The 18481-nt window shown below is 39.3% G+C and overlaps 2 protein-coding genes across 3 annotated transcripts; one reads left to right on the top strand and one right to left on the bottom strand.

Moving 5' to 3' along the window:
- Window positions 1-4333: 4333 nt before the first annotated feature.
- On the top strand, window positions 4334-7234 carry LOC108091623. The gene is made up of 8 exons (XM_017190919.1): window positions 4334-4468; window positions 4544-4670; window positions 4746-4889; window positions 4947-5119; window positions 5180-5386; window positions 5449-6041; window positions 6167-6604; window positions 6670-7234. The coding sequence occupies exons 1-8, from the start codon at window positions 4433-4435 to the stop codon at window positions 7136-7138; spliced, it is 2187 nt and encodes a 728-aa protein (XP_017046408.1). The 5' UTR covers window positions 4334-4432; the 3' UTR covers window positions 7139-7234.
- A 338-nt stretch (window positions 7235-7572) lies between these two features.
- Window positions 7573-18070, bottom strand: LOC108091624 (RNA-binding protein squid). 2 transcript variants are annotated; one of them, XM_017190920.2, is made up of 8 exons: window positions 17760-18070; window positions 15284-15324; window positions 14937-15211; window positions 14630-14873; window positions 14427-14552; window positions 9260-9367; window positions 8742-8903; window positions 7573-8683 (listed from the first exon to the last, which is right to left on the bottom strand). In XM_017190920.2, exons 1-7 carry the CDS (start codon window positions 17924-17926, stop codon window positions 8830-8832), a joined length of 1035 nt encoding a protein of 344 aa, XP_017046409.1. In that variant the 5' UTR covers window positions 17927-18070; the 3' UTR covers window positions 7573-8683; window positions 8742-8829. The 2 variants fall into 2 exon arrangements, with proteins under 2 accessions (XP_017046409.1, XP_017046410.1); XM_017190921.2 differs by lacking the exon at window positions 9260-9367 and having other exon boundaries at window positions 17760-18068.
- Between the last annotated feature and the right edge of the window lie 411 nt (window positions 18071-18481).

The raw sequence follows: 18481 nt of genomic DNA, 5'->3' as shown, positions 1-18481 counted from the left end.
TTGTCATGGGCAAGGACGAGAATCGAGGTTCCTGCGAAAATTCCAAAGCATGAAATGACTGAAAACTTGATCCACTCAAAAATATTCTGTTAATTCCTTGATTAGTGTTTGCAATGGATCGGATGTCGGTTCGGACTCAAGTTTTAACAAAATTGGAGCAGATGCGTTTTGCCAGATGCAATTGAAGATAAGTTTCTAATTTTGATTAAAACGATTGCTTTAGGGTCTCATGTTAGTGTTCTGTCTTATGAAGAAATTAAAACATTTTTCTTTTGAAAAACTTAACAGAAAGGAGCTCACAACTTTGCCATTTTCAATTAGATTTTAAAGTGACATGCATTTATTTGGCTTAACTTTTCCAATTTTTTCTAATACGTGGTCTATGCAATATAAAAACACCCTTTTAAAAGACATCATTTATTTAAAATTAATCCTTTTATAAATCAATAAAAATAGTATGAAGCTGTCCACAGAACAGTATTTTACAGTTATCGATTATCTGCCTACCGGAATAAATGGCCGCAAACATATATCCCCCATCAAAGCAAAGGGAGCAAAGGGAGTCTGGTTACCATTAAAGAAATTGAAAGTGCACCATCCAACTGGATGGTACTAGTCACTAGAAGAGCGGCAAATCAAAAGCCAGCTGCAGTGCAATGCATTTTAATTTAGCCCACAACTCACACAAAACCTAAGGGAAGTACACCCATGCAGGCACACACACACAAACAAACAAACACACACAAATAGAAAAATGCAGGTGAAACACGCGCGGAGGCAGTACATAAATAAATACTTGAACAAATATTTACAACTCTGGCGCGGAATTATAAGCAGCGCCCGAAAAGTATGCACTACAAAAATGAAGCAAGGCTCCTGTATATGTGTGTGTAAGACGGCTCACACCTGTTTGCACGAGTGCGTGTGTGTATGGCAGTTCGGGTACGTGAGTGTGTGTGTGAGTGAGTGCAAGTGCGCATAAAACGCGCCGCAGCAGAAGTGAGCAGCATTTTTATTTATTTGCCGCGGTGTAGTTTTTATTTTTCTTTGCCCATTCCCTTTATTTTACCATGCTGCCAAATTTGTGGAGCTCGATTTCTAGCACACGAAAAAAACTTTAAGAACGGAGTTCCAGTTGTTCGAAATGACTAATTAGTAACTAGAGAAATGCCTTGATGTTGTGAAGTGAAACATTATAAAAACTTTATTAAAATCTAAACTTTTTTCAACCCTAGAACGTGATAAGCTTCTTTTAATAATGCAGTGCACTGCAGTGTTTAATTTTTAGTTCAAAATAATTTTTTATAGCATACTTTTCAAAACTATTTCGGTATGCTTAATAGGTCTTCACATGAAATCAAATTCCATCTGTAAATGTTAAAAACAATTCTCAGTGAAAACTGCGCCAGCAGCTGCAGCAGAAAGGCGGTGGGCGTGGCGCACACACACACACACATACATGGAAGATAAGACTTGCAGAGTGCAGGCTTGTTTGGCAAAGCGCCTGTTTAACACTTAAGATATCGCATTTCTTGGACTCCCATGTCTGCAGATGTGTTTGTATGCCACAAAGGAGCAGGAGGTGGCAAAAGATAAATATGCATGCGGTTGCTTTATAAGGTGAACGTGTCTATATGTTTGTGTCTGTGTGTGTGTGTTAGCCATTTCAACAGACGCGCCTCCTTTTTGCGCCGCCTTTCGCGCATTTGCATGCAATAAAGATGGCGGGGCGATAACTAGGTTGCCTGCCATTGTTTGCCTTTTCCCCATATTTCTCTTTGGCCATGTATGTCTCTGTCTCTGTGTGTATGTGTGTGTGTGTCTGTGTTTGTGTTAGCCGCACTAGTTGGCCGCCAAAAGCAGCAGCAGCAGACAGCCAAGCAGCCACTAAAATAAAAGGCAAAGTCCGCCAACTGGCGTATCCTGCCACTGCCACCGATTCTTCTTCTTCTTCTGCTTATTGCGCTGCCGCTGCTGCCATGCATTATGCAGATGTACACCAGGTTCATGAATATATATGCGAGCACTTTGTCTACCAACACAAGCACACAGCAGCAGGCACTGCACTAAAATCTAATTAATTTATTAACAAAATACAGATACATATATAAATTGTTTTCATACATCAAATAAAACAACAGATAAAATAAACTTTATAGGAAATCTGAATTAAAATGTTAGCAATCAAATATGAAAATAAATAATACATATTTGCCTTTCTTTGTTTACTTTTTTAGCAGTGTATAACTCTATGCACTTACTATTGTGCGAAAAAAAGAAAGCACACAGAACGAACTGACAAAATGCCATATGTTTGTGCGCGATAAGCTGCAGGACCCCCTTTGGTCCTTCGTTCCCCGAAATCCGCCTTCCGGCGACCCCATTTCAACAGCTCAGACCTGTAATTATAATTTAACACCGCATCAAATCAAACGGGGGCTAGGCAATAAGAGCGAAACACGGCCAAATCGATGTCCAGGCCATCGCACGCACATTTTCCGGGGCAAAACGGGCAACCTGAATTGCTCAACCAGCTCGAAAGCCCGTGGCTGGATGGCTGAGTAAATCAAAAATGTGCAATAAAAATTGCAATAAAGCACGCTTCAAAGGTACCTGGCTTTCAACGATGCGGGGGAGTTGGGTGGATCGAGGTTGGAGGTTGAGAGTAAAGCTCGGAATTGGATGGCTGCAGAACCTCATCTAAGCAACGATAATGATTGCAATTCATTTTTATGAACCCCAACTAACCGTTTCCGGGTATTACGATTCTCGTACCCAATTTGCCGGCACGCGTATAACAAAATTCAATTAAAGGTCGAGATTTACAGCAGTCGGTAGCGTAATGAGCGCTTTTTATGCTAAACGGGTCATTTCAAATCAGCATTAATGCTTCGTTTTAGATTTATGAAATACGCATTCAATCTGTATTAAATTAAACATATTAAAAGTGCGGTAGACGGCACAATTGATGGTCTGCACGAGAGTATTGATTATAGATTTGCATAAATTGGTATTACGATTTAAGTAAACAATTATTAAAAGAACAATTGTTGAGTTTAAACAAACTAGGTATCTAATTTTAGCTCACTTTATATTTATTATGAAGAAGGAAGACTGGATTTAAATGTAAAGTTAAGGAAGTTACTTTATTTTATTAAAAAAATAGTATCAAACAATTTATATTTTTTATAAAAACCTTTTGATGCTTTGGATTTTAAATTGGATAAAAATTAAACTGGGTGGCCTGTGTTTCAAACTATCATTCTGCATCAATATCACTGCAGCAACAATGGTATTTGTCTAGGCATTTTCCGCATCGACTCTATAACTGAGTGCGACATTCGTGACTCTGGGAGCGAAAAGGGCATCTAAACAAACACTAGAAATGCCAGCGAGGACCGCCCTTTAGCTTATTTTTAGTCGCGTGGCCAGAAGTGGCCGGAGTGGCCAGGTTGAAGTGGGCAGGTGGGCAGGTGGGCAGATGGGCAGGTGTGCGGGGCACCTGTCGTCGCCAATCAACCTTGACTAGAACTGGGCGTTGCAAGGTGGGAGGGTCACTGCCACAACCATAGGAGTCAGCTATGCACAAGGTTGCCTTTTGCTGCTGCCGCACTGAGGAAAATTTGTAATAAGTAACTGATTTAGATGGAAAACCGAAAGGTTCAACAGTTTAAAAATATAAGAAATTTAGTAACCATTAAATCAGAGTTAAAAGCATTTAACCATGGACACCTCACAATTTTAAATACTAAAAAACCCTCTAAAATCTTCTTTAGTGTTTGAAGCAATTAAAATAATATATTTTATTCCTTTTAAAAGGGATAAATATTTCGTTCAGTGACTTGTTACTGTTGGGTGGCTCTGGATGCGGTTTGCTTGGTTGGTTGGCCAGCGATTTTCCAATAAAGTGAAATTGCATTTGATGATGCCGGGATATGTTTTTTTTTCCAATCATTCTGATATTTTTCACCCCTACCCGTTTTGTTTTCCCATGATGTTTTCCTTTACCCCAGCCATTTATAGAAAATTGAATAAAAGTGTTGGTGGCATTGCGACAAACTGGTCGACGAATGAGCGCGTGATTGGAGGCGATTTGTAGGTAGGTGAGCAAGGATTGTGCTGCAGGACCTCTGGCCACGGACCACGGACCCCGGGTCCTGCCAGCGAAGGAAGTGATTAGTGTAGGGCTCCTGCACGGCTTCCTTGCGTGAGCCGAGAACCCGGGAGCAGGAACAAAGCAAACACGGCGCAGCGGAGAAATCCAATTTGTAATGGCTAGCTGGCTGGCTGGCTGGTCAAGTTGCCTTTGATTTCATTGTTTCACCGGGTTACCCACACACTTACACACTTACACCTCATAAGGGCTTTTGTTAACCTTTTCTACATTACAAACGCTGCAACAGAAAAATCAGAAAAAAGTTTTACAGCCAAGATGCATTCGACCAAGATTAAAGAGGGCGATGACAGGGTGAGTTCGAATACAATTCGCAGTCACATGCGTTGGCCATTAAATGTGGCCAACTAATTTGAATGCCTTGATTAGGAGGAGATGGAGCTCAACCAAATCTGGCGGGGATGTCGTAAAATTCAGGGTGCCATTTTCCGTTATAACTTCGACATCTGTGCCGAGCTAAAGCAGCACGATCCCAGCTGCAGCGGCTTCGTGTCCGGTGAGTAAACACATTTGCCGGAGGCATTTCCCCGGTTTTTATGACCGTTTTATGACCCTAACCCACCTTGTACAGAACCCATTTTCACGGCCGTATTGGGCAAATATCGCAAGGTGGCCGGCATGTCGGAGTCTGAGCTCCGGGATGTCACAGACTATTTCCAAATCCGAGATGGACGGGTGGCGTATCGCCAGTTTTGCAAAGTCGTCTGCAGCGAAAGTGAGTTTTATTCAATAAATCCTTCTTTTCAGTTTACTTACAAGGTTTTGGTTTTAGCCCTACACAAAACTGCTAAATCTGATTTGGCTACGGGATTGGAGTGGAACGATCCCTGGCATATGAATGTCATTCCCCAACCGGAGGATCGACGACGACTCTGCCTAATCCTGGTCAAGATTGCCCAGCAAGTTCACATTCCGCTCATGCCCTATTTCCAGGACTATGAACTGGTTAATATATTTAAATTAGAAAAACTTTCTTAATAAGTAACTCGTATTAAATTTATTCAGATTGCCCAAAATGTGGGAGTCGTGACTGTTGCTCACTTTTCCCGAGTGCTGCACTTCATGAAGATTCCTTTATCCGAATCGGACTTCCTGCTTCTCCTCAGGCGCTATATGAAGGATGGATACCTGGTTAACTACGTGGCTTTCCTCAAGCACATAGATAATATCATAGCGTATCTGGGCGAACATCATTTGCTGGATAACTCGCATGTAAGCATTACTTTCGGTTTAGTTACTTAACCAAATACATAAATGAAATCTTTTCTGTATAGGATATAATCAGGAACTTCCCTGGACGACTGGTGGAACTAGATCTTTCGCAGCTGCCGGCAATCGATGGCTGCAAGGTTGTGCAACCGATCTTTCCGGATGCCTGCAACTTCCCCAAGAAGAATCGAAACCAGTGCGACATTCTCTTCTGCATTCAGAACTATATCTATAAGAACCAAGTGCGAACCTCTGAATTCCTCGAGAGCTATGACTCTCTGAATATTGGCAGCATCACCAAGAATCAGTTTGAACGCGGTCTGTCCAACATGGGAGTGGGAAAGTATCTGACCCAAAGGGAAATGGGTATCCTGCTAGATCGCTACACGGATCCTGTGGACACCAATCGCGTGCGCTGGCGTAATTTCGCTGATGAGATCGATACAGTTTTCACCATAAAGAATCTGGAGAAGATGCCGCAGTGCGTTGTGGAATCGCCGCTTCGTCACATCCAAGAGTTGCCCAGACCAGGAGCAGTTCCATGGGAGATTGTGCCAGCGAATATTCGCGATATGTGTGAGGATGCGATGTCCAAGATACGAATTCGCATCAAGAATCGACGACTTTATCTGCATCCCTTCTTTAGGAGTTACGACAAGTAAGATTACTTATTATGCTCCCAAAAAAATTTATGAAATCTTTTTAAAGATCATTTAATAATAATTTAATAATAAAAATAATTTAATAGTAAATTAATAATAATTTACTCATTTTTCACTTCAGACTCAACAGCGGTCATGTGCGCTGCAACATAACCAAGCAAATATTCCGCACCAATGGAATCCTCTTATCCGATCCTGAACAGGACTCTGTACTAAGACGCTATGGCAATGAACTCGGTTTCTGCTACACCAAGTTCCTGGATGATGTGGATCCCGCGGAATATGCCATGCCCTCGATGGTCACCAAGCAGGAGCTTGTGGAGTGTCCGCCATTCGCAAGAGACAATTTGGAACCCGAGGATGTCAGCGAGGAGGTCATCGTACGCATCCTAACAGATTGCAAGAGACAGGCTGTGATTAAGAGCGTTGCCGTCATTGAGTTCATGAAGGACTACGATCGCCATCGCGAAGGAGAGATCCTCGAGTCGGACTTTAAGCGGGCTTTGGATAACTCAAGTGTCATTATTAAGGAGAATGAGGCCGACATCTTGTGCAACATGTAAGTGCATTTATAAACCCTTTATATAATTTCAAATTTATTATATTATCCCTTTCCATTTTTAGTTTCCGTTCACCGCATCGCGTTGCCTGCGTTCGCTACAAGGACTTCTGCAAGGCGCTCGACGAGATCTTTATTCAACTGGACACGAACATGGGTGACCAGGTGGTCACAGCGGTGCCCCTGCTCCACCTGCCCAATCTGGACTGTGTCGACTGCTTCCTGAGCTTCGATGAGCGAACCATTTGCTCGCAAGCTCTGATGAAACTGGCTCGCAAACCTGATGAGATCTCCAACTTGAGCCAGGTGTTCAAGGACTTCGATCGGGAACAGTGCGGCTCTATCACGCAGAACCAGTTTCTGCGCGGCATCACAGTGCGCGACATGCATGTAATGCTGAGCAGCCGCGAATTCCAGGCCATCTGCAAGTGCTTCGGGGTGAAGAAGGGCATGTGCATGGAGTTCAACTACCGGGAGTTCCTCAAAATCCTCGACCTTCTCTTCTCCACTGGACAAATGAAGCGCAACTATTAAGTGGTTTGAAAAACATCCCCTCTCAAAATTCTAAGTGTACCTTTTGTGATCAACTATTAATGATTAATATTAGACAAATGAAAAACAATTTGCGGACGTTTAAGTTTTCTTTAATGTAATTCGCTTTAAAACTGCCTGATCTCTTATCTTTCAGTTAAGTTAGGTTGTAATTTCGCTTGAGAATGTTTTTTTTTATTTTTAAGGGGGAGAAACTACGCTTACACACGCATCGTTTACAATATGATTTTGTTGAAATGCTACCTAAACTGCCCATCCAGCACACACCGGCATCTACAATCTGCTCTCCATCAGCTTTTGTCGGACGATTTCATATATAGACTTTCATATAGCTATAGTAATGTATACATATAGATTTGATTTAACAATTCTTATTTTTGCAGTGGTCTATACATTGTATGGTTAAGTAGATCATGTTTCTCGCTGTGTGGCTTTAGATTTTTATTAAAATATAAATCTCTTCCCATTCAGAAGTGTACATAAATATAGATATATGTATTATGTATGTATAAATGTAGTCTATGAGCGTAATACATGTCCGAAAACCAAAACTAATCTCGTTTCCGCTTTCTGCTCTGTATTATGGTGGATTTGTTTGTTGTAGGTTGCTTCTGCTTTGTTGTCTTGTCGTATATAGTTTTCAATCGAACGGGAAGAACTCAACCCGATGTGCCAGCCAGTCAACGCTTGCATGGTTTGTTTGTTTGTTTGTTTTATAATTATTATTACATATTACAGTTAATTCATAATTAAAGTTAAACAAATACTTATCCTCTATTGTATTGTGTAATGTATGAAACAATTTAGCTGTATGTATTTTGTTTTGTTTTGTTTTTTTGTGTTTTGTTTTGTAAGTATGTTTGTTTGCTTTGTCCTCTTATGTCTCCGATTCCCTGTGCTACTGACACGTTAAACAATTACCTCGCATAATGTATGGGACTACATTAGAAAAACAAATTAGTTTCGACACACAGACAACGCGAACGTTGCACGGCATTTAGTTTGGCAAATGTTGTGTGCCACGTTCTCCGCAAGGTTGTCTTGTGGGCTTTCCAAGGGTTGAAGGGTTGTTTTGGTGGGCGGTTGGTTGGTTGGTTTGTTGGTTGGTTGGTTTGTCGGCTTAATGAGCGTGTGGCTATGAAAAATTAGCCACTTGCTGAAAAATTACATGTGTCTCTATGCCTAACTATATGTGTATGCATTTGTGTTTTGTGTGGTTTGGTCTGTATGGTCTAAATGATGCTTCACTCCTGGCGCTGCTGCGGTGAAGTTGCTGCTGCTGCTGCTGCTGCTGCTGCTGCTGCTTTTGCTTCTGCTGCTGTTGTGTTTGTTTTTGGAATGGTGATACACAACAAGTGTGTAAAGGTGTGTAAAGGTAGCTGATGTTGATATTTTTGCTCCCAGCCAGCCAGTCTATTCATTTTCCTTTTTCCTTTCTTTTCTTTTCTCTCTATTTATATATATACAATTGCATATATATGCGGCTTCTCAGTTGGTGTGCGGAGGTGTGTTGTTTTCATAGTTATGCTGCAAAAAAAAGGTATTATTAATTAACTGGCAGTGGGGGAAGATGCTTTGAACTCACCATAACAAACTAAACTAGGTAAAATTCAAATAGTTTTGCAGTTATCTGGAGAATGCGAGATACCCAATGCCCACGACCCCTGCCCTTTTTAGTAGGGCTGATGCCTTTGCTGGCGTCCACCGCCGCGCTGTTTTCCGCCGTTGAAACCTCCGCCACCGCCGCCTGTTTTAAAACAAATGTTTAAGATTTACAAGGCATTAGTAAGTTCGATTCGAATTTATAAAAGGTAGAAAGGCATGCTCAACGTCTGCGGGAAGAAAGGGGAAGGACATCCAAAGATTTCTTTAACTACGCCAAACGACTAGATTTCTTTTTCGGAAAATTTTGACCAATTCTAGGGGGACATAGCAAAATAAAATAAACATAAGTCATGAGAAGCCAATGGAGGTGAACCAAAAACAATGGAGCTCGTTTACAAAAATAAAATCATTGCGATTAGACTATATAGAGAAGAGGATGAGAGGGTCCAACAGGTCGTTGGTTAGATAGTTCGCTGGGCGCTTTTATGAGTTTAATACCTTTGGGGCCGCCGCCGCCGCGGGGTCCACCGCGGCCACCGCCCATATTGCCACCACCGCCTCCGCCGTAGCCGTTACCCTCAAAGCCGCCGCCGTAACCGTATCCGTCTTTTGGTTTGCAAGGACATTTCGTGGTTCAATCACACAAAAGTATTCGTTGATTTCGTGGATTGTGTCGTATAGAAAATTGATGAGAACACAAACAAAGCTTATCTTATAAAACTGTGTAAGACGACACGAACGAAAATGAATAGGAAGTACTACTATGTGTTGCCAACTATCTAACAACGAACATTTTCAAAATACATATTATAGAACATTCAATAAAGAGCAGGGTATTTAAAACAAATCAAAAAAAATATCCTTTTTAAACATTTTGATTTAATGATTATTTTTGTTTATGGCATGTTGGCAACACTTTTACTCGATTGAAACTGCTGAGTGAGGGGTTTTCTTTGGGGATACGTTTGGTTTGGTCAAAATTTGTACTGCTTAACTGAGTGGACTCCACGCCGAGGGGAGACAATTCAAATGGCACATACCGCGAGAGCTGGAAAGGAATCACCTTCTCCGGATCCGGAGGAGATTGTGGTGGTGTTGGGAAGAGATCAGGGGAGGTTGTGGGCGGAAACTGAAATACACACAAAATTGTTGTCTGGTTTTTGTTTTTTTTTTTTTTCGTTTTTCTTTTATTTGCTCATTTCTTGTTTGTGGATTTTGATTATAAGATTTATGGTTAAAATGTTTCTCCGTTATATGCTGTAGCTCAAGAGTACAATAGGTTTTTGCTGCTTTAACATTTGGTTGATGTTGTTGTTGTTGTAGTTGTTGATTGCTGGTACACAATAAAAATTTAAAAAACAATTTTCGCTCGCTCTCCGTTTTGCAAATTGCGAGGAAACAGGCGCAAGGCGGCGCTCACACATACATGCGGTTTGATTGGTTGTTGTTGTTGTTTCGCTCGGTTATATATAATTAATATAACTCTGGTTGTTGTCTCAGATTTTGGTTAGTTGTCGACTTGACGCGACTCGACTTATTAACATGTTTCACAATGTATTGCAATGGATTTCTCAATTCATTTCATTCGATTTCTCATTTTACAGCACTCGTTATGCATTTATGTTTTTTAATTTTTACCTCATTTTCCACACAACAATTTCAGCATTTCAATTTCAAATTAGTTATTTTAAAAATGTTTGCAAATTTGCGAAAAGAAATTTTGTAAGGTTTTTGCCAAAAAATTTGTGAATTCATTTGCTGCTCTTGTGTGTGTGTATTTTGAATGTCTCACCTCAGCAAAAAGTAATAAAATTGTTTTCTTTTCTTTTTTTTGTATGTTAGTTAAATTCCTTTCAAAGGATCTTCGGGGATTAAAAGGGTCTGGGAAAGGGGGGGAAGTATGAGGGTGCGGATTTTGTCGCGAATATTATATTCTTGCGTGTCATAGAAAACGTTTTGCGAAAAACAAAAACAAATGCAAATAGTCAACAAATTTTACTTTATACTCGAGTTAATATAATGATTATAATAATTACTTCTCGTGTTCATTGTTGTTGTTGTTGTAGCTGTTGTTAAAAACAAGAAAACTGGTTGTAGCTTAAGAATTGTCTCAGAATCGGTTTGACAATATATTAATCTTCATTCATTTTAAAATTACTTTAGTGGTTTCATTATCAATATCATTTTTTTGTAGAGTTTTTCAATGCATTTTACTAAAAACAAATATTAATTACGCTAAATTACTTGTAAATATATACGTTTTAAATGTAATAGAAAAAGGAAGATTTAATAAAAAAATGAAAAACGTTACAGTTATGTGAAAAAGTTAACACTGTGGTGCGGTTTTGCTTGTAGGATCGCTTGATTGCTCTGGTCGCTTGGTTGTTTGCTTGCTTGCATTTGGATGTCGGTGGATAGTAGATGGATATTTTGTGGCTCTACTGGTGGTGTTGTTCTCACCAACGACCCTCGGATACCGATGGTATCGGTTATTAACCGGGTTAGCCGCTAAATCGGTTTACCCGTTGCGAGAAGTTTTTGACAAGACAAAGGCGCGGCTTGCGATCGTTTTTGGATATTCGCTTTTGGGTGGTTGGTGGCTGTTTTGAATTGAACTCTCATTGGGGTTTCTTTTTCTTATGTTTTGGGTTTAGTTTAGTTTGCTTTTTTCGTTTTTGTGAGGCGAAACATCGGAAAATTCGGTATTACAATCATATAATCGTATATAAATATGTTCAAAATCATAATTACGAAAGTAATATTACATAATTAACTGGTAAAAGTGTGGGAAGTGGGAACCAAAATACCCGATTCTGTTAACTATCAACTGGATTATATTTTTTGTTAAGATCTAACTCGGTATCAAAGCTCCCGCATCCCGCACTTTTCTAGGTTTGGTGGTTAGTTATCAATTTTTCAAGTTGTATAGTAACGGAATAGAAAATTATAAAGAAACTAAAAATATATTGTTGTTAAGGTTTTAATATAAAGTGGGGCACAAAATTATTGCTATATAATTGTACGGTAAGTATATGTAAAGGTATACAAAAATTTTGTTTATATCAAAAAAATTTGTTTACACATTTAAACATCGTATAATCAGTATAATAATTAATAAAAAATATAGCATAAAATGTATAAAACCTTTTTGATTGGATAATTTTAAGGTAAATGTCAAATTTTTTTCTTAATTTGTTTAGTTTTTTTTTTACTTTTTTGTATACAGACAACTTGCTAAAAACATTGAGAAACATGCAAATTCTTTGTAAAATAATTTACTCAAAGTTTATGAATAGAGATGTGTGTAAATGTACAAATGTATATATAATTGGTACACAGGCAAACTGTCGACGCACATTGACAACATTTGAAGTGATTCATTAGCAAAAGTTAATTTCATGTTCTGCTCGATTTCAAATTCAAAGATTTACGACTTATAAAAGGTATATTTATATATACATTTGCGAATAGCAATGCTTGTGTATGTGTGATTTGCTGGTGTTGCTCGACTTAACATTTAAAAACCATAAGAAAAATTATATATGTATATATGCTTGAATTAAAATTACTAAAATTGACGAAGTGTGTTTTCATTTGTTTTGTTGGAAAAGTTTCATTTTTGTTGCTACAATTAAGATGTTGTTGATGTTGCTATTGTAGTTATTATTATTTGTCGTTGTTCAGTAAGTTAGTTGTTTTTTCTTTTTCATTTGTTCTTTATCCTGGAATCAACGTATGAACATGCAGAATGCCGCAGTGCGCTCGCGGTGCAACTAAAACAAGTCTCAAAAATGGATTGTTTCTACGTTACGTTTACGTTACGATTTTGTCAAGAAAGTGCAGCGGAAATGCAAATAAAGCAAATAAAAGAACGATCTAACGAATTTGGCCGGGGTTGCTGCAGTTCAACCGGAATGACAATATCCCGGATCCGCTGCGCTGACTTTTTGGGCCCCGGCCTTCAGATCATAAGAGCTCTGGTTGTTGTACTCTTTTTTCGTATTGTAGTTGTTTTTTACAAGGATTTGCCTTAAAATAATACTATCAAAAATAGTACCATATTTAAATGTTACTTTTTATGTATAAATATATAACATTTGTATATATTTGATATAAATATATATGGTAGGTATATTGACGTATGGTGCATACGAAAACATATGCATTGCAAAGAACGTGAATATTATCCCGTTGCCGGGATAATAATATGTATCTAAAAATATATTTATATGCTATATATAAGGTATATATATTTAAATAGACATTGAATCAAAGCTTTGATTACGCGTTTCGTTTGTTTTTGTTTTTTGTTTGTTGTTTGTTGTCGTTTCTGTTCTGGTTTGTTGTTTAGTGTTTTGTTAAACAAAACAAAAGGAGAAACTATTTAAATAACTATTTTACGGGAGTGCTGAGGGGTAGTGGGTGTGAGTGTGTGTGTTTCAACAGATTTTGGTTTCAGTTGGTTCAAACAATAACAGTTTAGTTAACAATTAAAAAAGGCACAAGTTGCAATTGCGCAAAAGGCCAAAAACGCTGGCATTTCACACAGTTTCACATAATTGGCACATGCTCCTCGTGTGTTTATGTTTCTTTGTTTGTTGTTATATCTGGGTTTTATGTTATTTATGTTTGCTGTTTGTTTGCTGCCCTTGCGTTTGAGGTATTTGTCATCTTTGGAAAGTCTGTTGAAGGCGACCTCGCGACAACATCGCTGCTGAAGTGAGTCTAGTTGTTGTTGGTTGGTCCGGTCTGGTGGTCGCACATATATGGCAGAATCCTTCCCATATATATGCCTCAACTTGAACGTCACGTCTACTTTTCTCTTCGCTCCTTCTCACTCTTTAAACAACACAATCATTTTTACACACGCTTCGTCAGTTTTATGTTTAAATGCTACTCAACTAATAATTGGTAATTAAATGTTTCGTTTAAATGAATTCTCGTTTAAAAAGTACGCTTTAAAATTTAAAACATCAAATATATGCCTTTAAAATTATACGTAGTTATATATATAAGATAGATATAAATGTGTATATAAAAATTACGAATTTGCTTGTTATATTAAATGAAGAAAATTGTCTGTCAACATACACATTTTGTTCAATATAAAATGTTTAAAATTTATATGTTAGCATAAAAGAATTGATTTTCTTGTTTGTTTTTTTTTTAGTCTACAATATTTAAAAGTTTTCTTGTTTTTAGCGACGTTGCTTTCGTAGTTGTTGTTCTTGTTGTTGTTTGTTGTTGATGTTATTTTTTGACATCTGTATGCCATATAGCCACATGCACTTATATGCAAATATGCATATATAAAATACATGCGGTATATAACTATATATATGTTGTCAAATTATAGAAATGCAGCAAAACTTTCTTTGTTTTTGTTTTTCTCTTAGTTTTGTTTGAATGGGAAACACAACAACGTGGAAATTTGTATCAGATCGGGTCTATGGCAAAAATTAAAAAGTTCATATGGTGTACTGCGGTTGTTGTTGCTTTGTTTGCTTGATATTGTTTCTGATTTTTTACTGGCCAGCCTCTTTGTGGCTCGGCTCTACTTAGAACTGCTGATAGTTGTTGCTATTGTTCTTGTTTTGATGGTAATTACTCGACGTGTTGTTATTGTAATAATTGTTTTGAGCACTATTTTGTTTGTTGTATTTACCATAACCGTAGTCATATCCATTATAGTAGCCGCCGGCATAGTAGTCGCCATAACCACCGGCACCATATCCGCCGTAGCCGCCGTATCCCGAGTAGGAACCCTGTCCGTCCCACTGGTTGTTGTAGCCTAAACCATAATAACAAGGTATTACAACGCAAGTTCATGGAATGGGTTGACTCCTTCTTTCGGGGAGTTGTACTAACCACCACGTCCTCCGTAGCCACCGCGTCCGCCTCGCATTCCACCGCGAGGTCCACCACGCATACCGCCCATCATCTGGTTCTCTGGCTTGGGCGTTGCCCGCTTAACATCGACCTCCTTGCCGGCGATCTTCTGTTTGGGCGTCTTCAGCAGATCCGTGACCACCTGCTCCGAATCGAAGGTGATGAAGCAGAATCCCTTGCGCTGCGACTTTTGCTTGTCGAATGGCATCTCAACCTCAACGATCTTTAAAAAGTATTATTATATGGATGAGTATGGCTTCCAAAGAGGGTTTAAGGATATACTTACGTTGCCAAACTGTCCGAAGTAGGTTTTGATTTCCTCATCGCTAATCTCTGTGGTCAGACCACCGACAAAGATCTTGCCGTGGCGGGCCTTGGCCTTTTTGGGGTCGACTTTCTTGCTGTTGATTATGTGCTCATCGGCGGCGCTGACCTTGTCAATGGCCTCGGTGCTTGTGAACACGATGAAGGCGAATCCTCGGGAGCGACCGGTCTGGGGATCTGTCTTGACATTAATGCTCTCGATCTCGCCATATTTGCCGAAGTGATCGCGCAGTTCCTCTAAAGAAAGAAGAAAATAAAGAATGTGAGTTAAGATTGTAAAAAAAAAAACTATTACTATTTAATACTCACTCTCCGTGGTTTCCCAGCTCAGACCGCCAACAAACAGTTTTCTGCGAAAAGTCAAAGATAAATTGGTTAGTTTTATGGTATCAAAGTTTCATCAACATCTACGGGGGAACTTCTTGGAGGGTTGAGGGAATAAAGGGAATCAGGCACGAAAATAGGTTGTGTTTAATGCGCGAGGCAAATACTTTCTTCATTTACTTTAAATTTCTCTTCTCTTACTGTTTTTCGTATTGGCTGCAAAAGAATTGATGACAGAGCAAGAATACAAAACGAATAAAAAAAACTCACCAAATTTGAAGTGAAAAATTGCTTTAGTTACTGTATTGCAATTAAAGAATTGATCGGATAGTGTCAAAAAACTTGCAAACTCGGATATGAGCGAAAGAGTTCGAGGAGCGAGCGAGCGATCGATCGAGACACAAAACAAGCGAAAGATATAGATATATATAATATATAGATATGCAAGAGTGAATTATTTAGATTTTGGTTTTTGGGTATACTTATAATTTCTGTTTTGTACAATTAACAGTTAACAATTAGTCTTTATTTAATAGGATGAGAAAAATGCAAAGGTTTTTATGCTGGATTGTGGTTGGTTTTACTTTTCTTTATTTTTCTGTTCATTTTATTTTTTATAAAAAAGAGTGTTAAAAAAATATGCATTGACACTTATGATTTACTGTGATGTACGTTACTCATATAAATTTCTGGATTTTTGGAAAGATATCTCAGCGTTCTCGGCGGATTCCCGGCAAATTTGGAACAGTCTCGTCTCACGGCGGCGGAATTTCGATTGCAATTTAGTGATTGTGCGTCATTTTTTGCGGCAATTCATTACGTTACATTCGTTCTTTGTGTTTCTTTCATCGGGCGATATAATATAGATTTTGTTAGCTTCTTAAAAACAAACGAAAAAACTGCGAGTCTCTATTTCACTCGGTCTCTCTCTGTCTCCGATTACTTGGTACTTTTTTTTGTTGGGTAATAATTTACAAGTTATACGTTAAGATACAATACAATATATACTCGTATACAGTTTACATATGGATCCAATTTAAATCGAGATAATTTGTTGATAATTTTGTGTGTCGATAGTTTCTATATATTGGCTGACTGACTGATTGATTGTTTTAGTTTTGGTTAGATAAATACCATCAGCATCAGTATCGGCGGAGCGGAGACTTTTGGAGACTGGAGTGTGGAGAGGGTTGGTATCCACCAAGTCCGCCGAATCCGTTACCCTCTTGCCGGGGGCAGGAATACGAATCCAAATCCAAATCCGATTCCGAATCCAAATCCGACATGGGCATAGCTTATAACCCTGGCCATTTCACCTTTCTCAAAACCTGCCGGAGAGGAACAAGGTTAGTTCGCTCACAAGACAACAGGATAAGCTATGATTTTGGATTTAATTTCTCGATTCCATCATCCTTCTATCCTCTGGGGATTCTCCATCTACTTCAGCGGTGGTTTCGTATTTTCGTTTTAATGTACAGCATCGTGTGACTTAAGATTAAACTTAGACGTTAAATGATCAGTAGGATGGGCAAATGAAGTGTATGCTAGACCTAAAAACAAAACCAAGGGGCAAAAACTGAGGGCCAACGTTATTTTCTTTTTTTTATCCTATAACAATTTTATCACGCAGCAAAGTACATTTTTGTTTTAAGTTACTTTTTGTTTTGGCGCCTTGGCAACTCTTTAATGACGCCGGCTGTCGCTCTCCGATTGTAAGAGAGGGAAGAGATGGCGAGAGGGAGCGCGAACGAACGAAGCCGGCAAGCAAAAGAGAATAAGTGAAAACTGCAAAACACGCACACATACACAACAACGGACGTTAGTATGTATGCATGTATGCGGCAGCCATTTTGGGTACAGAACTGGAAGAGCACAAAATAACAACGAACAGCCGAACAAAAGAGTAATGCGAATAAAAAGAAATACTTTGGCAAATACAAACATAACTTTTTTCCAACTTTTTTTATTCTTGTTTTTTTTTTTTGCAAGTGAAAGGCAACCGTATGTTTCTCTGCGTGTGTGTGTGTGTCTGGGGCAACGTGGGTACCGAACATAACCTCACAAAGGGGGCCAAATGTGCTCCAAACTAAAGAAAACCCATGTTTTCGGTGCAGAAAAATGTGTGCGCAGAGGAGAACGGTGAAAACTTTCCATGTTTCCCGACGCTATGATGATGCATTTTCCCGAAGATTCTATTAATATGACTGAAGTACAGTCGCACCTACACCACACACACACACGCCACAAGCGAGAGCGAGAGAAAACACAAAAGGGGTCAGACTTCCCCCCGCAAGGCCCCGTAAACCCCATTCAACTTCGACCAACGACGTTAGCTTCACATTTACGTAACAGAATGGGCAGTATATATGTACATATATAGGAAAAAATCTGGGGGGCACATGATCATAAGCCCGCCGTAAAAAAAAAACGAAAAGACGTGCTCCCCGGATAATGCACATACCTGTCGTCGTCGCGCTGGCCGGATGCTCCCGATTGGTTGTCTGAGCTGCCGTTGGTGGAGCCGGCGGCGGCCCCATCCCCGTTTTCAGATCCCGGACCGTCGGCGGTCACGTCCTTGGTGAAGTCCTCGCCGTTCATCTCGCTGTCCACTTGCTGCTTGTCGGCCATTGTGTGTATGTTTTCGTTTGGGTTACTAAGTTCGGGGGCTAAACAGCACGATTTTCGGTTAATCTACGCAGAGCCGTATATTTTTTACACACTCGCCAAAAAGTCGCGCGAACGAATGACGACCGGAAAATGACAAATGCAAGCGACAGCGTGTGTATATGGGTGCGGCGTTGCCAGCTAGTTGTGTTGCCAAAACCGATTATTTGGTATTATTTTCGTAAATAACATGCTGATCTACTTGCACTACCTGCAGAAAAATATCTTAGCCGTTGTACGGCTTTTTATTGGCATTGTAGGCCATAATCCACCCCTAAATTGTCATTACATGAAGTTTACAGGGGCGCGTGACCGGTAATTTTGCGATCTGGCAGCGCTGTTTTCAGCAGTGTGCACACAACCAAGACTGCCGATATCCAAAAATACCAAAACACAAAAATACTAAACCATTTAGCCAATTAAAAAATAAATATAATAAAACCTTCACCAAAATAATGCTATTTTTTGCTTTTTTTAGGCAATATATTTTTAGGCGCATTAGAATTTCTTTGAACTTTT

This window comes from Drosophila ficusphila, unplaced genomic scaffold (assembly GCF_018152265.1).
Source record: "Drosophila ficusphila isolate 14025-0441.05 unplaced genomic scaffold, ASM1815226v1 contig_791, whole genome shotgun sequence".
In the NCBI taxonomy this organism is placed as follows: Eukaryota; Metazoa; Arthropoda; class Insecta; order Diptera; family Drosophilidae; genus Drosophila; species Drosophila ficusphila.
The sequence above is the reverse complement of the archived record's forward strand: the minus strand, read 5'-3'. Positions and strand labels throughout refer to the sequence as shown.

What these genes read in the sequence shown, in the direction of transcription:
- LOC108091623 (XM_017190919.1), top strand. Translation starts at nt 4,433, where the DNA reads ATGCATTCGACCAAGATTAAAGAGGGCGATGACAGG. An exon ending in TTAAAGAGGGCGATGACAGG is followed by an intron (nt 4,469 to 4,543) that starts GTGAGTTCGAAT and finishes TGCCTTGATTAG; the next exon opens with GAGGAGATGGAGCTCAACCA. An exon ending in CTGCAGCGGCTTCGTGTCCG is followed by an intron (nt 4,671 to 4,745) that starts GTGAGTAAACAC and finishes CACCTTGTACAG; the next exon opens with AACCCATTTTCACGGCCGTA.
- LOC108091624 (XM_017190920.2), bottom strand. Translation starts at nt 17,926, where the DNA reads ATGGCCGACAAGCAGCAAGTGGACAGCGAGATGAACGGCGAGGACTTC. An exon ending in ACTTCGGACAGTTTGGCAAC is followed by an intron (nt 14,874 to 14,936) that starts GTAAGTATATCC and finishes TACTTTTTAAAG; the next exon opens with ATCGTTGAGGTTGAGATGCC. An exon ending in CGGCGGCGGCGGCCCCAAAG is followed by an intron (nt 8,904 to 9,259) that starts GTATTAAACTCA and finishes GTTTTAAAACAG; the next exon opens with GCGGCGGTGGCGGAGGTTTC.